Raw genomic sequence first — 16,890 nt, 5'->3', positions numbered from 1 at the left:
ACCAGGACATCAAGGCAATGCCGAAGACGGCGGACGAAACACATCTGTTGTAAGTTGATCGAGCGAATAATGGCCCTCTCTAAAATCACCTCTCTCATGCAGCATAGACTTTTCCGGGAGAATAATTACTGGAATACATATTGCCAGCTGACCGATACGCCAAACGAGCTGCAATTCTCCCTGGGAAATAAGAGTCCCTGCCGAACTTTCTCGCTGTTCATCCGCTTGGACATGAAGATTGGAACATCCTTTACTGATGACGGGGACGACGACCGCAAGGTCCGCATCATCGAATGGGCCGTCCTAGAAGCGCCCCAAAAGACAATTCACTACTTCAGCAACCTACCATACGGGTGGATCCCAGAAAGTGACCTAGAACTGGTGCAGCTTTTCATGCAAACGTGGCGGGACGACTGGATCGCATTTTGCCGGGAGGCTCGAGGGTACTTGGGGCGGCTGGTATGTTTCTGAAAGCTATTCTGTGGAGCGACTGCTAATGAAGCAGCGAACACACCAATTGACCGCCCGAGGCAAAGACGACCGGCTCATCGACTCCATCGCGGAAAGCATGCAGCAATGGACGCAGATTCAGGCAGCGTTGGCCGAGCAGCTCAGTCAGGCTAGGAACTTTGTTACGCAGTACCAGCGGTTCAGCGAGACGCGCAAGTTCAGTGAGAAGATGCAAAACATGATTGATGGGCTAGACAAAGAGATATCGGGGCAGATTGACAAGTTAGAGCAGACGGTTCGCGATTTGCTGCAGATTGTACGCTTCTCTTATGGCAGTTGATAAACGTACAGCTAATCCTGGAAGGAATTTGCGTGGGTATCGATCAACGAGGCGCACCGGTCGACTAGTTTGGCGACGAGCATGAAACGGCTCAGTTGGATTACAGTAAGTCGGGTGTCTTGTTTGGAATACGGCAACTAACAGATATGGTAGTTCATTTTTCTTCCATTGACATTTGCATCGGTACGTATATCACCTTTTGCTCACAGGACTAGTCTGACTGCGCAGAGCTTATTCGGCATGAACGTGGATATTCTGAGCGACAATCCTCCATGGCACTGGTATCCGCTCATCGGGGGAGTGTTACTGCTATTAACGGTGGCAGTATGGTTGTCAACCAAGTTTACAAATGTAAGTCTCAGTAAATGAATATGAGCATCGCTAACCGTTACAGGTTGAGCGATGGGTTGAGGATCAAGCGGAGCAGATTATCAATGGACGACAGAAGAAAGAAATTCTCGCGTGGTGATGCCCACTATCTACCGAGCCAGTATAATTGGGTTAATCAATTCACACCAAACAACAACTAATACAATCTCATCAAACACACCATATACTCGCCCATCTTCGCAAAAAGTGACTGTCTAAACAGCAAAGTCACGGGCATGCACTCCCTGCCGAGCCAGAAGCGCAGTCAAGAGCGCGCGCACATCAGTCAGAATCTGAGAGGCAGTAGTAGGGACGGGAAGAGCGGCAGATCCAGAGGCAGCAGCAGCAGAGGGAGCAGCAGCGGGCGTAGCGATGACAGGGGTAGAAGCAGAGGGGGTAGCCGCGGCCGTCGACTCGGAGCTGGTAGTAGCAGCGGAGGTAGTCGAAGCGGAAGTAGTAGACGACGAAGCAACAGCCACATTCTGAGTAGGGGTAGCAGCGGCAGCAGTGGTAGCCTCGACGGAAGTAGTGGCAGCGGAAGTAGCAGCAGAAGTAGCGGCAGCGGCAGCACTCGAAGTACTCTCCACAGCCTGAGCCGTAGTAGTAGCAGCACTACCACTCGAAGAGCTCTCACTGCTGCTACCATCCCCAATACTCTTCGTCAAATCGCCCTTCTCAATATAAACCCCACTCCAGAACCAGTCCTCCGTCCCATCACCCGTCAGACTCAACACACCCACATGGAAATCCTCGCCATTCGAGCTCGCACTCGCACTAACAGGACTAACCACCTCCGTCAACGCATCCGATCCATTCGACGCCCAGAGCCCAACCTTCTGATTATCGAAATCAATATCATACGCAAAGTTGTACCACTTGCCCGTCTCAAGCTCCACAGAGTAATGCGTATCCCCGCCGGCATTCCACTTCAGCGTGTTATCCTGGTACTGCAGCTCCGTGAAATGGCTCTCGAAGAAGGCAATCTGGTGCTCGCTCGACGATGAAGGAGGGTTGGTGCTGCTGGCAGACAGAGAGAAGTGGTAGTAGAGATGGCCGGAGCCGAGGTCGGAGGCGGAGCTGGAGGGAGACATTTGGGGAATGAGTTCGGTGCGTTGCATTGATTGACCTTCCCAGAAGGAGGTACTATCCTGTTCATTGTATTAGTAGAGTGGGAGAAGGTATTGTGAGGGAGGGGGGGAAGTACAAGTCTAGTCCGCAGACCCTGGGCATCGCTCGCGGCTGGGTTCTTGTAATCGCTGGATAGGGCTAGGTATTCGGAGGTTTCGCCGTCGCCGTGGATGTACCATTGCCAGGGGGCGATTTGGTTGCTCCATGACCCTGGAATTTCTTTCTTAGTATGGTTGTGGTGTGAGAGGGGATAGGATTTGGAGGGGGAGGAATACATTCGTCAAAGTCAGCGACAGTATAGGACGAGTTGAAGATGCCGCTCCACAGTACGGATCCGGCCAGTGTGGAGGCGGGGAAGGCGAGGAAAGCGGCTCCTTTCATGGTGATACTTGGGTAGTATATAATGAGTGACTTGGGGAAGTAGAGAAGAGAAGGGAAGAGAATGAAAGTAAAGAATGGATGTGACCGGCACAATGAAGAAAAGAATGGTGTGGTTAGAGAGAGAGAAAGAGTAGAATAATCAGGGTGGTGAAGGGTTTAAGTAGGGCTTGCATACTGGATACAGGCTTGCGGGTAACTGAAACAAGTGTCCGCTGGCGGTTTCATCACCGCCGCTGGTAGATTAAGCTTGTTTCAAGTTGATCGAACAGGGTCCATGACATGACTGATTTGAGACTGACAGCGGTAAACAATTGATTATCTTTAGTTTAAGGGTGGTGACTATGCAGAAGCTAATTGGTTGTGGGCTGTACATGATTCTATAGTCCACACACAGGCTATTATAAGTTAACGCCTTGCACATACCCTTCACTCGGCACGTCCACTCAGTATCCTTCCGCTTACAACGCAAGAACCGCCTCCTTCAGCTTGGCAAAATTAGGCGTTCCCAGCCCTGTCGCCGGATCCCATCCCGTCGTGGCATTCCAGCTCGCCCAAGGAATGACTCCAGCGCCCTCCACATCGCCTTGGCAGCCCACTGCCTCGCCACTGGTAATGTCGTTCAGGCTCTTGTAGCCGCTCGAGTACAGCCAAGGGTTCAGGAAGCCCAAGGATGTCTTGTTGGCCCGCAGACGGGCATCGTTCAGCAGCGCGACGATCCCCGCAAACACAGGGCTAGCGCCAGAGGTACCCGCCACAAGGCCGAGCTGACCATCAATATAAGTTTCGTAGCTGTCGGACATTAGCAGATGTCCATACACTCATCTGGGATGGATACATACTAAGGAGAACCTGCAAACGCAGACACGTCAGGGAACGCGCGACCGCTGAAGTTGGTGTACTGCTCGTAGTACTTCTTCGTCGAGGCAGAGATGTACTTGTCCAGGTAGGTCTCCACCTGATCCGACTGGTACGACGGCTGCGAGAAGTAGTTGCTGAAGCCGCCGGAGCTGTCCACCCAGGCGACTTCGGGCACGTCTTGGGTGCCGCCGACCGCGGTGATGTACGGGCATGTTCCTGGGAACATGGGGGTGAATTCGGTCTTGTCGGTGCCGTCGTTGGACATGCATGCGCCGCCCACACCTGTATTTGTCAGTCGGGACTTGATGCAATATAGATGGGGTACAACGTACCAGAGTCGCCGGAAGACTCGAGGATGGAGATACCACGTGTGCCCATCAGGCCGATGAGGTTGCATACGCGGGTGGCGTAGGCAATGGGAACGGTCTATTCTGTCAGCAGGCAATTTGTGTGGGAGGCAGGGATGCTTACATCTTCGTCATCGCCGTATGAGTTGCTGATAACCAGTGGCAGCTCGTCGTTGGTCTTGGCCAGCAGATACTCGTAGTACTGCAGGTAAGGCTCGTTCTCGTCGGTAGTAGTCTCGACGTCGGGAATGAATGGACTATTCCATTAGCTTCCGCTCGAATGATCATTCTTGGGGATACTCACGGGGATCCACCGGTGATGTACTCCGTCACTGGCAAGGGATGCGAGATGCCCACGATGTTCTGGACATCGAGATCGGCTTCACCATCCGGATCATTCTCCTGGTTGTTGATTCCTCCGTTGATAGTCTCAACAGTGAAACTCTGCTGGGGAATGTCAAAGTACTGGGTGAACAGATCCAAATCCGAGTACAAGGCCGACTCGTTCAAGAAACTGCCAAACCCAACACGACTTCCCGACGATGCCTCGGGCGTATAGTCAATGCTATACTGCTCTTTGAGGCAATCCGGAGTGATGTACTCGCACACATTACTGCTCTTCTTTCTGCTGGTCTCCTTGGTAGTCTGCGAAGCACGCACGGCCGCCGAGCGCGCAGCGTTGGACTTTCCAAAGAAAACAGTCGGCGAGATGAGATCAATGGACCCGGTCAGCTCATCCGGAACAGAGTACTGCGTTGTGCGCAGCTTCTGGGTAGATCCGCTCTTGTACACCGAGAAGGTGGTGTTGAGAAGCTGGTTGGCTGTGCCCACAGTGGTCGCAAAGTTCAGCAGACCACCCTCCTTGTGGATCTGGGTGACGCCTGCCTTCTTCAGCCAAGCAACAACAGCAGCGTCATCTGCGAGAGGGAACTGCTCATTGATGTCGTCCAGATCCAAGAACTGGCCGTAGGTGTCCTTGCCAGGGGTGGATACAGCCAGGAGCTTTTCCTCCAGCTGGTCCAGGTTCTGACGCGCCAGAGCAACGGACAAAGAAATTGTGGAGCTGGTATCAGCAGCCTCCACGAGCTTCCAGTCGCTGGGAACAGACTTGACGGTCTCCAGGACGACGCTGGCCAGGGCAGGGGCGGCAAGGGCGAAGCCTGCCGAGATGCGGGAAAAGGCGACCATGGTTAAGGAGGCAAAAGCAAAAACGACCCTGGGTGGAGAGCAGAGCAGACAACGACGAGGAACAACCGGTTAGTTATAGATGGGGAACTTAATCAAGCCATTCTGCAGTGGGTTTGGGCCGTCGGAGGGCGGGCGGGCTCCGGCGTGGTGGAACAGGTCACGGTGCATTATGCATCCCTTGCATGCAGGGACACGGTGAAGCCATCCCCGGCAGCCTTATTCTTATTTCTCATGGAAGGTTGAAGCCGCCATGAAGCTTATATTGCGGCCAAGTACGAACAATCATCTAATCTCTTGAGAAACTCAGCGATCAGCTCCTCTGAAGATATTTTGAAAGATGCAGATGTTCCTGCAGCAAAGCTACAGCAAAGCTTAGCCGCGGTTCCCGGCATTCGGAAGCGCGACGGAGTCCGTCTGGCAATAGATTAATCGGCAGAAAAAGAACTGGGGACACTATGCATGCACTAACGGCATAGATAGGCGTTCTGCAGCAATAGTGGCTTATCAGGACCATTATTGGGGGGAATCAACTCGGATGACACCATTGATTTCCGAGATGGCCAGATTTCCCTCGTGAGGGGAATGTAGTATTGCATGCAGCTGCCTGGATAACGCCACTCATTTTCTCCCACTCGGACATTATTATTAACCGTCGCAATCAAACTCATATTAGAGCAATGTGATGTCTCTTAGCAATCACAACAATTTAATGCCTCATCCCGCCGGAATTATCCCAGTCCTCACTTTCACTACTTCCGCTTCACTGTCTCCACCACCCACTCAATTCGTCCATCCTCTGCCACCTCCCCAAACATAAACGTCTCCGCGGCGCCCACTTTTCCATCCGGCATTTTCATGGTCGAGCTGTGTCTATCCGCAAATTGATTCCCGTCCCGCAGGAACTGGGTAATTTTGAGTGTCACGCTTCCTGGTGGGAGAATCCCCCGCAGCCACTTGATGTGCGCGACAAAGGCAGGGAAGTCGCGCGTTGTCTCATCGTCGCGTTGTGTGAAGTTAGGTGTGAAGAGCTTGGCTAGATCGGCTTCGGTGGTCTCAGGAGGACCGCTGAAGAGGCTGGTTAGGGCCGATTCGAAGGTGGTGGCTTCGGAGGCGAACGTGGTGGAGGACATGGTGTGTGGGTCTTCTAGTACTTCGTTTGATACTTGAAAGAACTTATTCGCGACTTGTGAGTTTGTTGTAGACGATTGATAATTTTTGGGGTGTTTCTAGCGATGGCATCATAGCTGCACTGCATGGCATATAAATACCGTGGCATGATGGAAGCCTAGCATGCATAAGCTTAGGGTTTGCCCTGAATAGGTTGTTGCCTAAGTTGATATATAATAGTAGTAGTTTTGAACGGTAGCAGTGAAAATATTAGTCTTGTATACACACCAGGTATCATTGTTTGATTCGCCCTCGTCTACAGATCGTGTATGCTGACGTGAGCGCTAGTACTATTGAGCCGCCTAACGACTGGCCTAGATGGGGGCTCTTCTCTCACAGTCAATTACTTCGGCCATATATGGGATTAACGTTGGCACAATTTTCTGTAATTCATTTCTTGCAGACAATAAAGAATATTCCGATCATCAACATCACCGACAGCAATTTCAGCCCCATATCGCTGAGTATCCAGTGCCACCCAGTCCATATACCCACGGATCCATTCGCTTCACTCTCTCGCGGTAGGCTACATTGTCGATCAACAAGCCATAATTATCGGCCCAATCAAGCATACTGGCCTCGACCAGGGGTCTGTGTGCTGTTATTTCTCCTGCCCATGGGATGTGCGAGATGGGAAGCTTGAGAGCGGTAAGCTGAGCCTCCAAGGTTTGCTGGTCTATGTTGAAAAAGAATATTATATGTTTGGAGATACGAATAAGATATGATGCCTCGGAATGGCCTACCAAGACGGGCGATAGCTTTCAATCTATAGTAGTAGAACGTCTATCCCTCGCTGCTTCGGGTCATCTTGCTAGTACCAGGCCCTTCGCATGCTGTTGGCGCCCTCCTGCATTAATCAACACCCTTTCCGGGGGAGCCACTGAAGATGAGAACAGAAGAAAAGAGGAGGGTAACTACTTTGGCAGGACCTTACTATCTAGTTGCATTTACTGTATCCTGTCGTCTCATATACTTTCCAGCATGTAGAATGTTGAGGCCCCAATCTAGTACCCCTATTACGATGCCTGTCACCGGATGCGGGAATGGCGGCTTAGAAGTCCCGCTTTAGTAGGGTCGCTCTGATTCAAACGGACCAACAGATCTTTTGTTTTCTATTAATTTGCTGTGACACCTGATGCTCACCCTAGCGCATCCTGTTTTCCCATTCTGTTTTGTTTTGAGAAATTCATATTTGTCATGTCAACAGGCTATGCAGCTTTTGCTCTAGCAGCCTCCACCGCCATTCTACTAAACATAACCACCTCAACGGCTATTATCTTATGGTCAAATGACGTTCTAATAGACAGATTTTCATGTTTGACTAACTGTAATGGCGCAGTGGATGTCTATTGGTTTTAGAGCATTTGGTCTTACGGCAGTTTCATATTATATATATTGTCAAAGGAAATATGATATCATTTGCTCAGAATCCTACATATCCAATCCTAAAAGCTGCATAGAGAAACTGCAAGAGTACTCATCGTCATCTCTTTAGGGATGTCTCACGTCGGCATACAACAGCAACTATCCATAGGCATAGGAATTCGCCTAATTGGGAATATTGTCCACTACACAATCCAAGAAAACAAAGAATATCCACCAGGTATTACCAGAATGTAGTCTGCTTTTTGTCATCGAGATCGAAGCAAGGAAATCATGGTAATAACATTTGAAACAGGTTAATCAGGTTAATTGTGGTTGCTAAGTGGTGTTGGTCGTGCTCCCTGGCCAGCGGGGAGTAAACTCTAAATAATTATTGATACAGCTAGTCACAGCCCCAATCTGCGCCAGTAACATGCCCTGCTGCAGCTGTTAACATATAGCTACTGAGCAAAAGCTATTCCTATTGCGCCGTCCTCCTTGCTGCCGCCACAGACGGATATTATACTGCTGACTGAACTCAGTTGATTCACATTGATACCATTTGCGGATCACAGATATTGTGATTCCAAATCACGTGAAACCAGACCCGGTCAAGTATACGGAATAGGGGGTTTGACATGCCGATGCGGCACAGAAAAGTGCTTTGTGGACTAAGAAATGTGAGTCGCGGATGAAAGGGGCAGTGACATGAATGCACCAGGAATGTAAATTTTTGCTAACTCTACTTCTATTGGCTAATGCCTGTGATATGACAAGGTTTCCCCGCTCGCATCTATTCCCATCAAACTGTTCGCAGGATTACCTATTCTGGACCGCTCGACTTGGCTAGCTATGCATACAGGCAGGCTACAGGCCCTTTATATGGAAGGTTCATCCCTTCCATCCGGGACCAACGAATGAAAGAGGGTTTAGAAGATATCACAACGCGAGAATAAGCACGCCATACAGCATTGCCCTACCGACTTTCCATTGTGACCAACATGGACGGTCACGCAAAAAGTCGTGGCTCCTTAGAACCTGGAGCAGCAACAAGTCCCTTACCTTTTCTACGCTCTGAGCCTGCCCCAGTCGATGAAGTGACGGAGAGCCAACTTCTAACGCGCTTCCAGCCAAGAATAAGCAAATATAGCTCCATCTCTCATGACGCTTGCATAGAGTGTCATGTGGACCTGTTTGGGCGAGGTGGAGTGGGAAAGGTGGTTGGGGGAATGAACGCGCACGATGGCGACTTTACAGCACTGTGCGCCCCAGAAGCACTACCAGAGCGTATTGGCTTCTGCTCGTATTTTATTGAATATGCCTTTGTCTATGATGGTGAGTGTCAACTCCAAATACCAAGCATCACGGCACGCCCGAGTAGCTGATCCATCCTGTTCGGCCTTCAGATGTTGCAGTCGACGCTATTCAGCCAACAAACCCTTTATTGGAGGACACTACCTTAACGAGGGTTCTTGGGACAAGGAAAGTGGAAATTCTCATGGAACCAAATGAAGTTCATCGGACGAGAAAGCAAATTGGGGCAAAGATCTGGGCGATACTGAAAGAAATCGATCCGGACTACTACAGTCGCTGCCAAGCTAACTTCACTCAGTGGCATGTGACAGGCAGGCAGATGCGCGACAAGCATTTTACCAGCATAAAAGACTATCTGGCCACCAGAGCCTTGGACTGTGGAGCGAAGTCGGTAAGCCCCTTATAAGATTCCGGTCGTCCAGCAACTGACTCCATTGTAAGTTGGGTGGCCCGTATGATGGGCTGGGCTAGTGGTGTCGTACTCACACCAGAAGAAGAAGAACAAGCCGGACCGGTTACATATCTAGCCTACGTTGTCTTAGCTGTCACGAACGATATCTGGTCCTGGGAGAAGGAGAAGCGGGTAACAAAGAAATCAGGAGGATCGATCCCACTCGTCAACGCCGTGCAGATGATTATGCAGATACATGATACGGACGAAGAAATCGCGAAAAGGGTTGTCTACAACATTATCCGTGAGCATGAAGAACGCTATTGCTGCCTCCGTGATGATTATCTCAAAAGGTCAGATACCTCATTATCAATCAAAAAGTGGTTTCAGATCCTTGAGCTATCCATTGCTGGAAATGCACTGTGGAGCATCCGCGCTATACGATATCATCAAGACGTCCAGAATCCCTACAGAGGATCTTTTGACTTCCCCTCCGTCTTCAGCTCTCTGAGGATAACGCAATTTACTCCAGATATGGGATCAGGAAATGGGGACATCGCAGGTATGCTTCTTCTTCCCCCTTAGCTTCATGTGTGATGCGAGTCGCGACTAAAAAGGTTCATATGCACAGATCCAGAAAGAAAGAATCCAGCGTTGGCGGCAATACCGCAGCTGGACGACACAGTAAGCAACATAATTACTCTCTTTATTGATCAGTCTAACAACTCTAGATCCTATGGAAGCCATACGAATACCTCACTTCCACACCATCGAAAGGTTTTCGCAATCTTTTGATAGACGCTCTTCAAGAGTGGTACAAGGCCCCACAAACCTCCCTGGCCGTTATTTCTGGCGTGGCCTCTCTGCTCCATGAAGCATCTCTAATGTGAGTCCGCAATGATTGCAACTTGTCTTTACATGAGTAGTACTAATACCTCACCAGGTTAGATGATATACAAGACGACAGCCCCCTCCGGCGCGGCAAGCCTGCAGTACATACCATCTTCGGCGTGGGTCAAACCATTAACTCTGCATGTTTTCAAATAAACAACGCCCTGCGCCTGTGCCTGCAGCTTTCTCCTTCTGCATCGCTGATCTTCTCCGGTGAGCTTTATTAGTTCCCACGATGCCAAACTGTAATCATACTGAACTCGAGCCCGTATCTCAGATCAAATTGCCCAACTCTTCGCCGGCCAAGCCCACGACCTCCAATGGGCCAGACACAAAAGCATCCCGACAGAGGAAGACTACTTCAGAATGGTCGATGGCAGTATGTGCATCTATAGCACATAATTCATTCTGTGTCACCATGACTAACGACAGAGATAAGAAAACGGTGCCCTCCTGATATTGATATCGCGGCTCATGCAGAACGAAGCCACACAAAACCGGTATGTCACCCTACTATACCCTCAACACGTCAAATATCCCCAAGCGAGGCATACATATCATACTAATTTACCCAGCACCCTCGACCTAACCCACTTCATGAACCTGATCGGACGAAGCCATCAACTTAGAGACGACTACCAGAACCTGGTATCTCAGGACGTAAGTCACTTAACTGCAACCCCAAATACCTCCTACAAAGAAGGCTGAATCAATCCGTATTTAGTACACAACCCAACGCGGCTTCTGCCAAGACCTTGACGAGGGAAAATTCTCATTCCCACTGATTCGCGCTATACAAAGCAGTACAGACGCTACTGTTCTCATGGAATGGCTACAGCAGCAAGGAGAAAGCAACACGTCTCCTGAGATGAAGACTTTCATCCTTGGGATGATTGAACGGAGTGGGAGCTTGGAAGCGACCCGAAGTGTTTTGCGTGATCTTTCTGTAGAAATGATGAGGCAGCTTGAGAAAATTGAAAGCTTGACAGGGGTAAAGAATTGGCTGTTGGGGAGTATTTTGGCGAAGCTGCAGGGTGAGCTTTCTTCTCGTAGGGATCAGGCGAGTAAGACGGAGAACACTTTAGAAAGTGTGTTGCGCGTGTGGGGTAGGTACCGGGATGAGGCGTGGAAGAATGTTTTAAACTAGTGTGAGGGGGTAGCATACTTAATTCTGCTTATTTCAACGTTGAATGAATTATATCATGAACCCGTCTATTTTTCTATCAACTCTCCCAGAACCAATTATGCACGCTATCTCGGTCATAACAACATATACATACATACAAAACAACAATGGTATCAACAGAAAGACATCTCCATCTTTCCAAACCCCAACATGTACACATCCTCACCAGGGATTCCTTGCTCTACAAACTCTGCTTACCCGCAGTCTCAATCGGCAGCAGAATCATCGCCACGAACGAAACCAGCAACAACGCACCGGAAGCATAGATAGGCGCACTGGGGTTCGCGGAAGCGTAGATACCGATGATAGGGGCACAGAATCCAGCAATGCGGTTCAGGCAACTGGCGATACCAGAGCCGGTACCACGGTTGGGAGCGGGGAAGACCTCAGGAGTGTAGGCGTACAGGACACCGTACATGATCATCTGGGTGAAAGATTCGAGAGCAGAGCAGACGAGTTGAGTGTCGGATGTCTTGGCTGCAGTGAAGCAGAAGAGCAGGACGGCAGTGACCAACGTCGACAGGGCCATTGTACCCTTACGACCGACGTACTTAATGTCGACCATGTAGAGGGCGAGAATGGGACCGAAGAGACCGGTCACGGAGGTGATGGCGTAGTTACGGTAGGTAACATATACGGAAGACGAAGAGCCGAGGTACTGGGGCAGGAAGGCGTTGAAGAGGGTGTATCCCATGCCGATGGTGGTCCAGCAGAGCCAGATGAGGGCGGCTGGTTTTCGTCGTTAACTGATGATAGGCATTTGTATGGAAATACCAGGGCAGGACTTACTGGTGATTCCAAGACGCTTAGATGAGAACAAAGGTCCGATCTGCTGCACGGAGAATTTGGACAATGAGCGCTTCAGGATTTGCGCAGAGGTAAGGTTCTGTTCCTTGCTATCCTCGGCAGCTCCGCCAATCTCTTGCAAGATTTCCACCGTGAGCCAGGTTTTCTTCTTGTTGTGATGGGCAACGCCGTGAATAGCCGCGACGGCGTCCTCATCCCGACCCTTGGAGACTAGGAACTTGGGCGATTCATACAGCTTGAAAAAGAAGAATCGACACATCCAGAACACCATGGTGATGGCACCTAGAGAAAGAACAAGGTATCTCCAGCCCATGTTATTTTCCTTGGTGCAGTTGCTCGAGTCGGAGCAAGAGTAGTTGGGAATAAAAGCCCAGGCCAGCATACTGGCAATGAAAGTACCCACTGACCAGAATGTGGCCAGTGAACTCAGGATGTTTCCTGAAGCACCGGGCAAGAACTCGAGGAAGATGGCAGCATCGACGGGCAGGTTACCACCTACTCCCAATCCCAAGCAAGCGTAGAGGGCACAGGTACTGATACTTTATTAGCCATTGCGACATCTCAAAGGGTAGGCGGCAACATACCCAACCCAGCTGGGACCGCCGCCCGATGCAAGACCAAACGCGCCACACAGGAAGAGAGTCGTGTTGAAAGCCAATCGACGTCCAATCATGTCAGATGCAAGACCCCAGAAAGTGGCGCCAACAATCAGACCAACGAACAAGGCGCAGGTAGTAAAGCGAACATAGGACTCGGAAATGCCGAATTCCATGGAGAGAGGGGTAAGGGTCAGGGCAACTCCCTGCGGTAAACTGGATTAGTTCGGCTGCACTTCACTCGACACCGTCGGAGAATAGTTCCAGTGGTCTCACCTGTAGCCAGAGGCTGCACGAAAAAAAGAGGTTAGCACAATTTTGAACCGATTAAAAGAATCAGTTCACTCACTTGTCAGCAGTCCAACCAAATCCGCACAAGATATAAAGCTCCCACTGATAGCGGCCCATGCCGATATCCTGAATGGCCTTGTTAATGATCTTGGCCTTGCCTGTAATCATCTAGTCAGACATCCAGATTCTCGGGTCAATAGTAGGGGAAGGTCCTGGCTGGGGAAGTATTGAATAGCCGGCTCCTTGGGGGGTCGAAGATCGCCCATGACATGGCAACAGGAACATACGATCATAGACAGTGTTATGGCCCGATGCAGAGACGGCAGAGTCGACCTCTGCACGGAGGGCCTCCAGGGTTAGCGTAGTGCTCTGGGTTGCGGAACTGGCACCCTTTTCCTGGGAATCTAAGCTGTTGACATTGGATTCGGTATCCTTATCCGTTTGGGAGATCGTATTGGGGGCATCGGCAAGAGGAATCACGACCTCGGGGATCTGCGAGCGGTCCCGCTGCAATTTTTTCCACCAGTTACTCATCTTGAAGAGCGTTCCAGGGATAGTCGCAAGGGGGTGTCAACGATCGGGATGTGGCGCGTGGCTAAAAATAAAATCGTATCGTCTTAGAATGTCGCTGGGGTTTGTCTGCCGGGGACCTAAATAGGGTACGGTATGCCTTGTCGCCGGGGCTAACTTCGAGTGATGGGATTGCTGCTCGGGAAAAACGGTTCAAATCTCGTCTCTTCTTACAACCTAGACCGTGAGTAGGAAAGGTTGTCGCAGGGCGCTATCAGGGCAGACGCTAGGGAGTGCAATAGTAGGCGGGCGGGCGGGCAGATAAGGGCAACCGAGGTGCGAAGGGAGATCGCGATGGTAGTTGGCGCAATGGAATATTCACGAAACAGGTCGCTCTCTGGGTTTCTGCTTGGGCGCGTGGTCGGAGTGTCCGTGTCCGTCTTTCGGTCCTAGAATGACTATGTCTAGTGTTGTGACGACACCACACAGAAAACGCTCGGAAATGATTTTTGTTTCGTATATAAGTTCGGCCTGGTAGCCGGATATTCACAGTATTTTGCAGTCCAGAGGATGACACGCTTGAAAGAGAAATGCCAGTTGATTCGGTCGCAAAACAGGAATCCAACTTGCAGGGAAAGACAGAGGAGTAACAGAATACTACCTCAAGATGGGTCGAGGTGTGGAGAGGAAAGACCGGGGAGGAGTGAGATGGGAAGGAAAGCCGTGGGACGACGGGAGGGGGAATTGTCGGACCCTATATAAACCCCACGATTCATGCACCGCAGGAGGCCTGGGAAAAAGTTTGACATAACATCAATGCGTAACAGGCAGGCCCACAGCACTCATAACTACCCATAACTACTCGGTACGAAGTACCCCGCTTGCCGCCAGTGACCCAAGGCAGAGCTGATGATGTCGCTTCGATTGTTTTTGCTGGTTGCCTCTGTACGAACACAAAAAGCACACTCAGCTGAGTATGAGCGGCCGGAATGATGTCCTAGGTGAACTGTGTCGCTTTGGGAATGGTATAGCTAGTCTTATGTGACTGGAAGATGCAGGATTGCTCTCCTCATGGCGCTTTGGGTTCAGGGCAGTTTGCCTCTTGCTACTCGGGTTGACCTGGTCTGGTGTGTGTGCGCGCGCGCTTTGCAGGTTAAGCGGATGACGGTGGAGAATGGGAAGGAGCCAGAGAAAGGTGAGAAAAAAAGGGAAAAGAAAGCAGGACATAACAGAAAAATTTTCAGGATTGTATGATTCGATGTCGTTGGGGTAGCCTTGCGGTTCTTAACATTGACCGTGGGTGGGTCACCATCCAAGTGGATAACCTCATATCCAATAATAAGCCAGTCAGGTCTTACTGTCTCCATCGAATCGCACGTGCCAAGACCCCTAAAACGGGCGAAAGAAGAAGGTGAAATGAGAGTCCGAATGTTGCCGTCGGCTTCGTCCGCGGAACCGCGCCACCAGGGCCCCTTGAGTGGTGCAACGGATTAGCCGAGTATCCACCATTTACCCTCAAAAGTCCCTCCCGGTCGTCCTCGGAAAAACGACGTCATTCCGATCCTCGAAGAAGAGAACGGAGCAGGTCGCGTGTCAAAAATGCTTGCGAGATCGTCGCCCGTTTTCTCGTACCGAGGAATGCATTGTGGTCGTTGACATTCATCTGAGAAAATTATTCCGGTGGGAGAGAAGCAGTGCATGTTGCATCGGATTAAGGAATTCCCGTCAGGTTGGCTCCGCTGATCGGCATTTCCGGTTGCGGTCACTATGCTGAAGGGTTGGTAGCCTGCGACGCGCGCTATTTAGTGCTCAGAATCATTCCTACAAGGAGGGTATGAATTAGCCAGCACGGGGAATTGAGCCGCTGGCGCTTCGTGGTGGTTAATATGACACAGTTTAGGGTTTCTGACTGACCCTCGGATGTCTATCTATCACCAAGGCTTACCGCACAGCTAGACAGAAGGTGGCTATTGCTGGAGTGAAGGTATGTCAGTCACATATATATCTGCATGGTTAGGAGTATTTAAGCCGTAGTTCTGGTATACTGAGACTCTAATAGGGTTTCCTATGAGATGCTGAAAGAGGCATTTTGGATGACGCTCCTGCGCCTTGCCGAACAGGCGCTTGGAGAGCCTCTGCGTAGATTTTGAAAGGGGCCACTTGAGGTGATATTTTACTAAAGACCTTAGCAGATTAGAATCACAATCTAGAAAAATAGTATCAGTCGTAAGTCGCTTCATTATGCTTGGGACTGAGGACGTGAAGACGGTGGACCTTCCCGTGGTGGATCCGAGTCATGTTCAGAGAATATATGTTGCTATGCACTCGTACTCCATTCATCAACCTCATGGGTTCACTACCTTTGTTTCAATCCTGAACCTATGGAATATTCCGATGTGTTGCAAATTCCCCACGGGGTTTGCCTACGCTCAATCGGGCGCATCCCACAGTGGTAAGGTAATTAAGTAATATGCACATGCTCGTAAAAGGGTCTCGTCCCGACGGCAAAAAACTATTCTCAGCAATCCGATGACACTTTTCATATGTTATATACCACTATCATTGACAAGCTTTATGGCTCAGCTACACTGGCTTTGACCTTATTATACCTTGTGCGTCTCAAATTGGGAACGCAACTACGCAATCCTCCTGTTAGAACACCAGTCATCAGTGACTATATATAATAAGGGGACATTTGAGCTGATAGCTATCATGCTAGCAGCATGGCTACCATACACTGGAATACTCCCTTGATGCAGGAAAATGCGATAAGAGAATCAATCCAGGGTCTCCCGAGATCCTTGCAGTTGAAGATGCCCCTGTTGAGCTTACATTGAGTGACAGCTGCACGCTGTCATAATATTTGTGTACTCCTGGCGCGAATCACGGTCCCGGCCTGTTGTGTCCTGAAAATAAAACTGGAGTAGTTGCTCACCCGAATGTCTGAACGACGTACGTCCCAGGGTACAATTTATTGGTAAGATAGAGTTCTCACCAATACCACAGACAGATTTAGACGGCTCATTAATGTCTATCACTAGATGAAATAGCCTCAAGATCATCGTCCCCTTTCACTGACACTCTTCGGTTTTAGTCAGCCGAACGAAGTCAACAGTGCATGGGTTCAATGGTCCACTTACCCACACACTCTCTGCTAGGTGCAACCCACTGACCAGGATTATTTCCGATATACTACCAAGTCCCTCCAAATCCATCCATCTATTCACTTTCTGTCTAACAGACTCCCAATATTATGAACTATTCTAAATGGATAGCCCGGCATCATTTACATCTCGTATGGAAACGACCTCTAC

The 16,890-nt window shown here is 50.0% G+C and overlaps 7 protein-coding genes across 7 annotated transcripts; 2 read left to right on the top strand and 5 right to left on the bottom strand.

Moving 5' to 3' along the window:
* The first annotated feature begins 393 nt into the window (after positions 1-393).
* Positions 394-1,317, top strand: BDQ94DRAFT_47001 (uncharacterized protein). The gene is made up of 5 exons (XM_026775854.1): positions 394-766; positions 815-895; positions 944-973; positions 1,019-1,141; positions 1,185-1,317. Exons 1-5 carry the CDS (start codon positions 497-499, stop codon positions 1,257-1,259), a joined length of 579 nt encoding a protein of 192 aa, XP_026631731.1. The 5' UTR covers positions 394-496; the 3' UTR covers positions 1,260-1,317.
* Positions 1,318-1,374: 57 nt separating this feature from the next.
* BDQ94DRAFT_165813 (glycoside hydrolase family 131 protein) lies at positions 1,375-2,668 on the bottom strand (the record flags this gene model as incomplete). Its single annotated transcript, XM_026770407.1, has 3 exons — positions 1,375-2,307; positions 2,364-2,497; positions 2,563-2,668. 3 exons carry the CDS (start codon positions 2,666-2,668, stop codon positions 1,375-1,377), a joined length of 1,173 nt encoding a protein of 390 aa, XP_026631730.1.
* A 287-nt stretch (positions 2,669-2,955) lies between these two features.
* On the bottom strand, positions 2,956-5,086 carry BDQ94DRAFT_134458 (S53 family peptidase). Its single transcript, XM_026764471.1, has 5 exons — positions 4,178-5,086; positions 3,998-4,130; positions 3,859-3,952; positions 3,508-3,808; positions 2,956-3,457 (listed from the first exon to the last, which is right to left on the bottom strand). Exons 1-5 carry the CDS (start codon positions 5,059-5,061, stop codon positions 3,127-3,129), a joined length of 1,743 nt encoding a protein of 580 aa, XP_026631729.1. The 5' UTR covers positions 5,062-5,086; the 3' UTR covers positions 2,956-3,126.
* Positions 5,087-5,565: 479 nt separating this feature from the next.
* On the bottom strand, positions 5,566-6,617 carry BDQ94DRAFT_134455 (uncharacterized protein). Its single transcript, XM_026764470.1, has one exon. It carries the CDS (start codon positions 6,189-6,191, stop codon positions 5,811-5,813), a length of 381 nt encoding a protein of 126 aa, XP_026631728.1. The 5' UTR covers positions 6,192-6,617; the 3' UTR covers positions 5,566-5,810.
* A 1,974-nt stretch (positions 6,618-8,591) lies between these two features.
* On the top strand, positions 8,592-11,333 carry BDQ94DRAFT_165810 (bifunctional terpene synthase/polyprenyl synthetase family protein; the record flags this gene model as incomplete). The annotated part of the gene is made up of 10 exons (XM_026770406.1): positions 8,592-8,925; positions 8,997-9,291; positions 9,346-9,857; positions 9,927-9,979; positions 10,027-10,181; positions 10,239-10,399; positions 10,464-10,565; positions 10,626-10,686; positions 10,762-10,846; positions 10,911-11,333. 10 exons carry the CDS (start codon positions 8,592-8,594, stop codon positions 11,331-11,333), a joined length of 2,181 nt encoding a protein of 726 aa, XP_026631727.1.
* Positions 11,334-11,355: 22 nt separating this feature from the next.
* BDQ94DRAFT_134453 (MFS transporter) lies at positions 11,356-14,028 on the bottom strand. The gene is made up of 6 exons (XM_026764469.1): positions 13,354-14,028; positions 13,125-13,224; positions 13,052-13,064; positions 12,764-12,981; positions 12,162-12,712; positions 11,356-12,101 (listed from the first exon to the last, which is right to left on the bottom strand). Exons 1-6 carry the CDS (start codon positions 13,598-13,600, stop codon positions 11,554-11,556), a joined length of 1,677 nt encoding a protein of 558 aa, XP_026631726.1. The 5' UTR covers positions 13,601-14,028; the 3' UTR covers positions 11,356-11,553.
* On the bottom strand, positions 14,029-14,816 carry BDQ94DRAFT_134452 (uncharacterized protein). Its single transcript, XM_026764468.1, has one exon. The coding sequence runs from the start codon at positions 14,801-14,803 to the stop codon at positions 14,543-14,545; it is 261 nt and encodes an 86-aa protein (XP_026631725.1). The 5' UTR covers positions 14,804-14,816; the 3' UTR covers positions 14,029-14,542.
* Positions 14,817-16,890: the final 2,074 nt, after the last annotated feature.

Source organism: Aspergillus welwitschiae (genome assembly GCF_003344945.1).
Source record: "Aspergillus welwitschiae strain CBS 139.54b unplaced genomic scaffold BDQ94scaffold_2, whole genome shotgun sequence".
NCBI lineage: Eukaryota > Fungi > Ascomycota > Eurotiomycetes > Eurotiales > Aspergillaceae > Aspergillus > Aspergillus welwitschiae.
Note: the sequence above shows the minus strand (reverse complement) of the source record. Positions and strands in the feature narration are given on the sequence as shown.

Excerpts from the sequence above, each read along its gene's own strand:
- BDQ94DRAFT_47001 (XM_026775854.1), top strand. The coding sequence starts at position 497 with ATGAAGCAGCGAACACACCAATTGACCGCCCGAGGCAAAGACGACCGG. Across the intron at positions 896-943 it reads AACGGCTCAGTTGGATTACA|TTCATTTTTCTTCCATTGAC; the intron begins GTAAGTCGGGTG and ends CAGATATGGTAG. Across the intron at positions 974-1,018 it reads TTCCATTGACATTTGCATCG|AGCTTATTCGGCATGAACGT; the intron begins GTACGTATATCA and ends CTGACTGCGCAG.
- BDQ94DRAFT_134458 (XM_026764471.1), bottom strand. The coding sequence starts at position 5,061 with ATGGTCGCCTTTTCCCGCATCTCGGCAGGCTTCGCCCTTGCCGCCCCT. Across the intron at positions 3,953-3,997 it reads CATACGGCGATGACGAAGAT|ACCGTTCCCATTGCCTACGC; the intron begins GTAAGCATCCCT and ends CTGACAGAATAG. Across the intron at positions 3,809-3,858 it reads CGAGTCTTCCGGCGACTCTG|GTGTGGGCGGCGCATGCATG; the intron begins GTACGTTGTACC and ends TGACAAATACAG.
- BDQ94DRAFT_134455 (XM_026764470.1), bottom strand. The coding sequence starts at position 6,191 with ATGTCCTCCACCACGTTCGCCTCCGAAGCCACCACCTTCGAATCGGCC.
- BDQ94DRAFT_134453 (XM_026764469.1), bottom strand. The coding sequence starts at position 13,600 with ATGAGTAACTGGTGGAAAAAATTGCAGCGGGACCGCTCGCAGATCCCC. Across the intron at positions 12,713-12,763 it reads GGCGGTCCCAGCTGGGTTGG|TACCTGTGCCCTCTACGCTT; the intron begins GTATGTTGCCGC and ends ATAAAGTATCAG. Across the intron at positions 12,102-12,161 it reads TAAGCGTCTTGGAATCACCA|CCGCCCTCATCTGGCTCTGC; the intron begins GTAAGTCCTGCC and ends GACGAAAACCAG.
- BDQ94DRAFT_134452 (XM_026764468.1), bottom strand. The coding sequence starts at position 14,803 with ATGTCCTGCTTTCTTTTCCCTTTTTTTCTCACCTTTCTCTGGCTCCTT.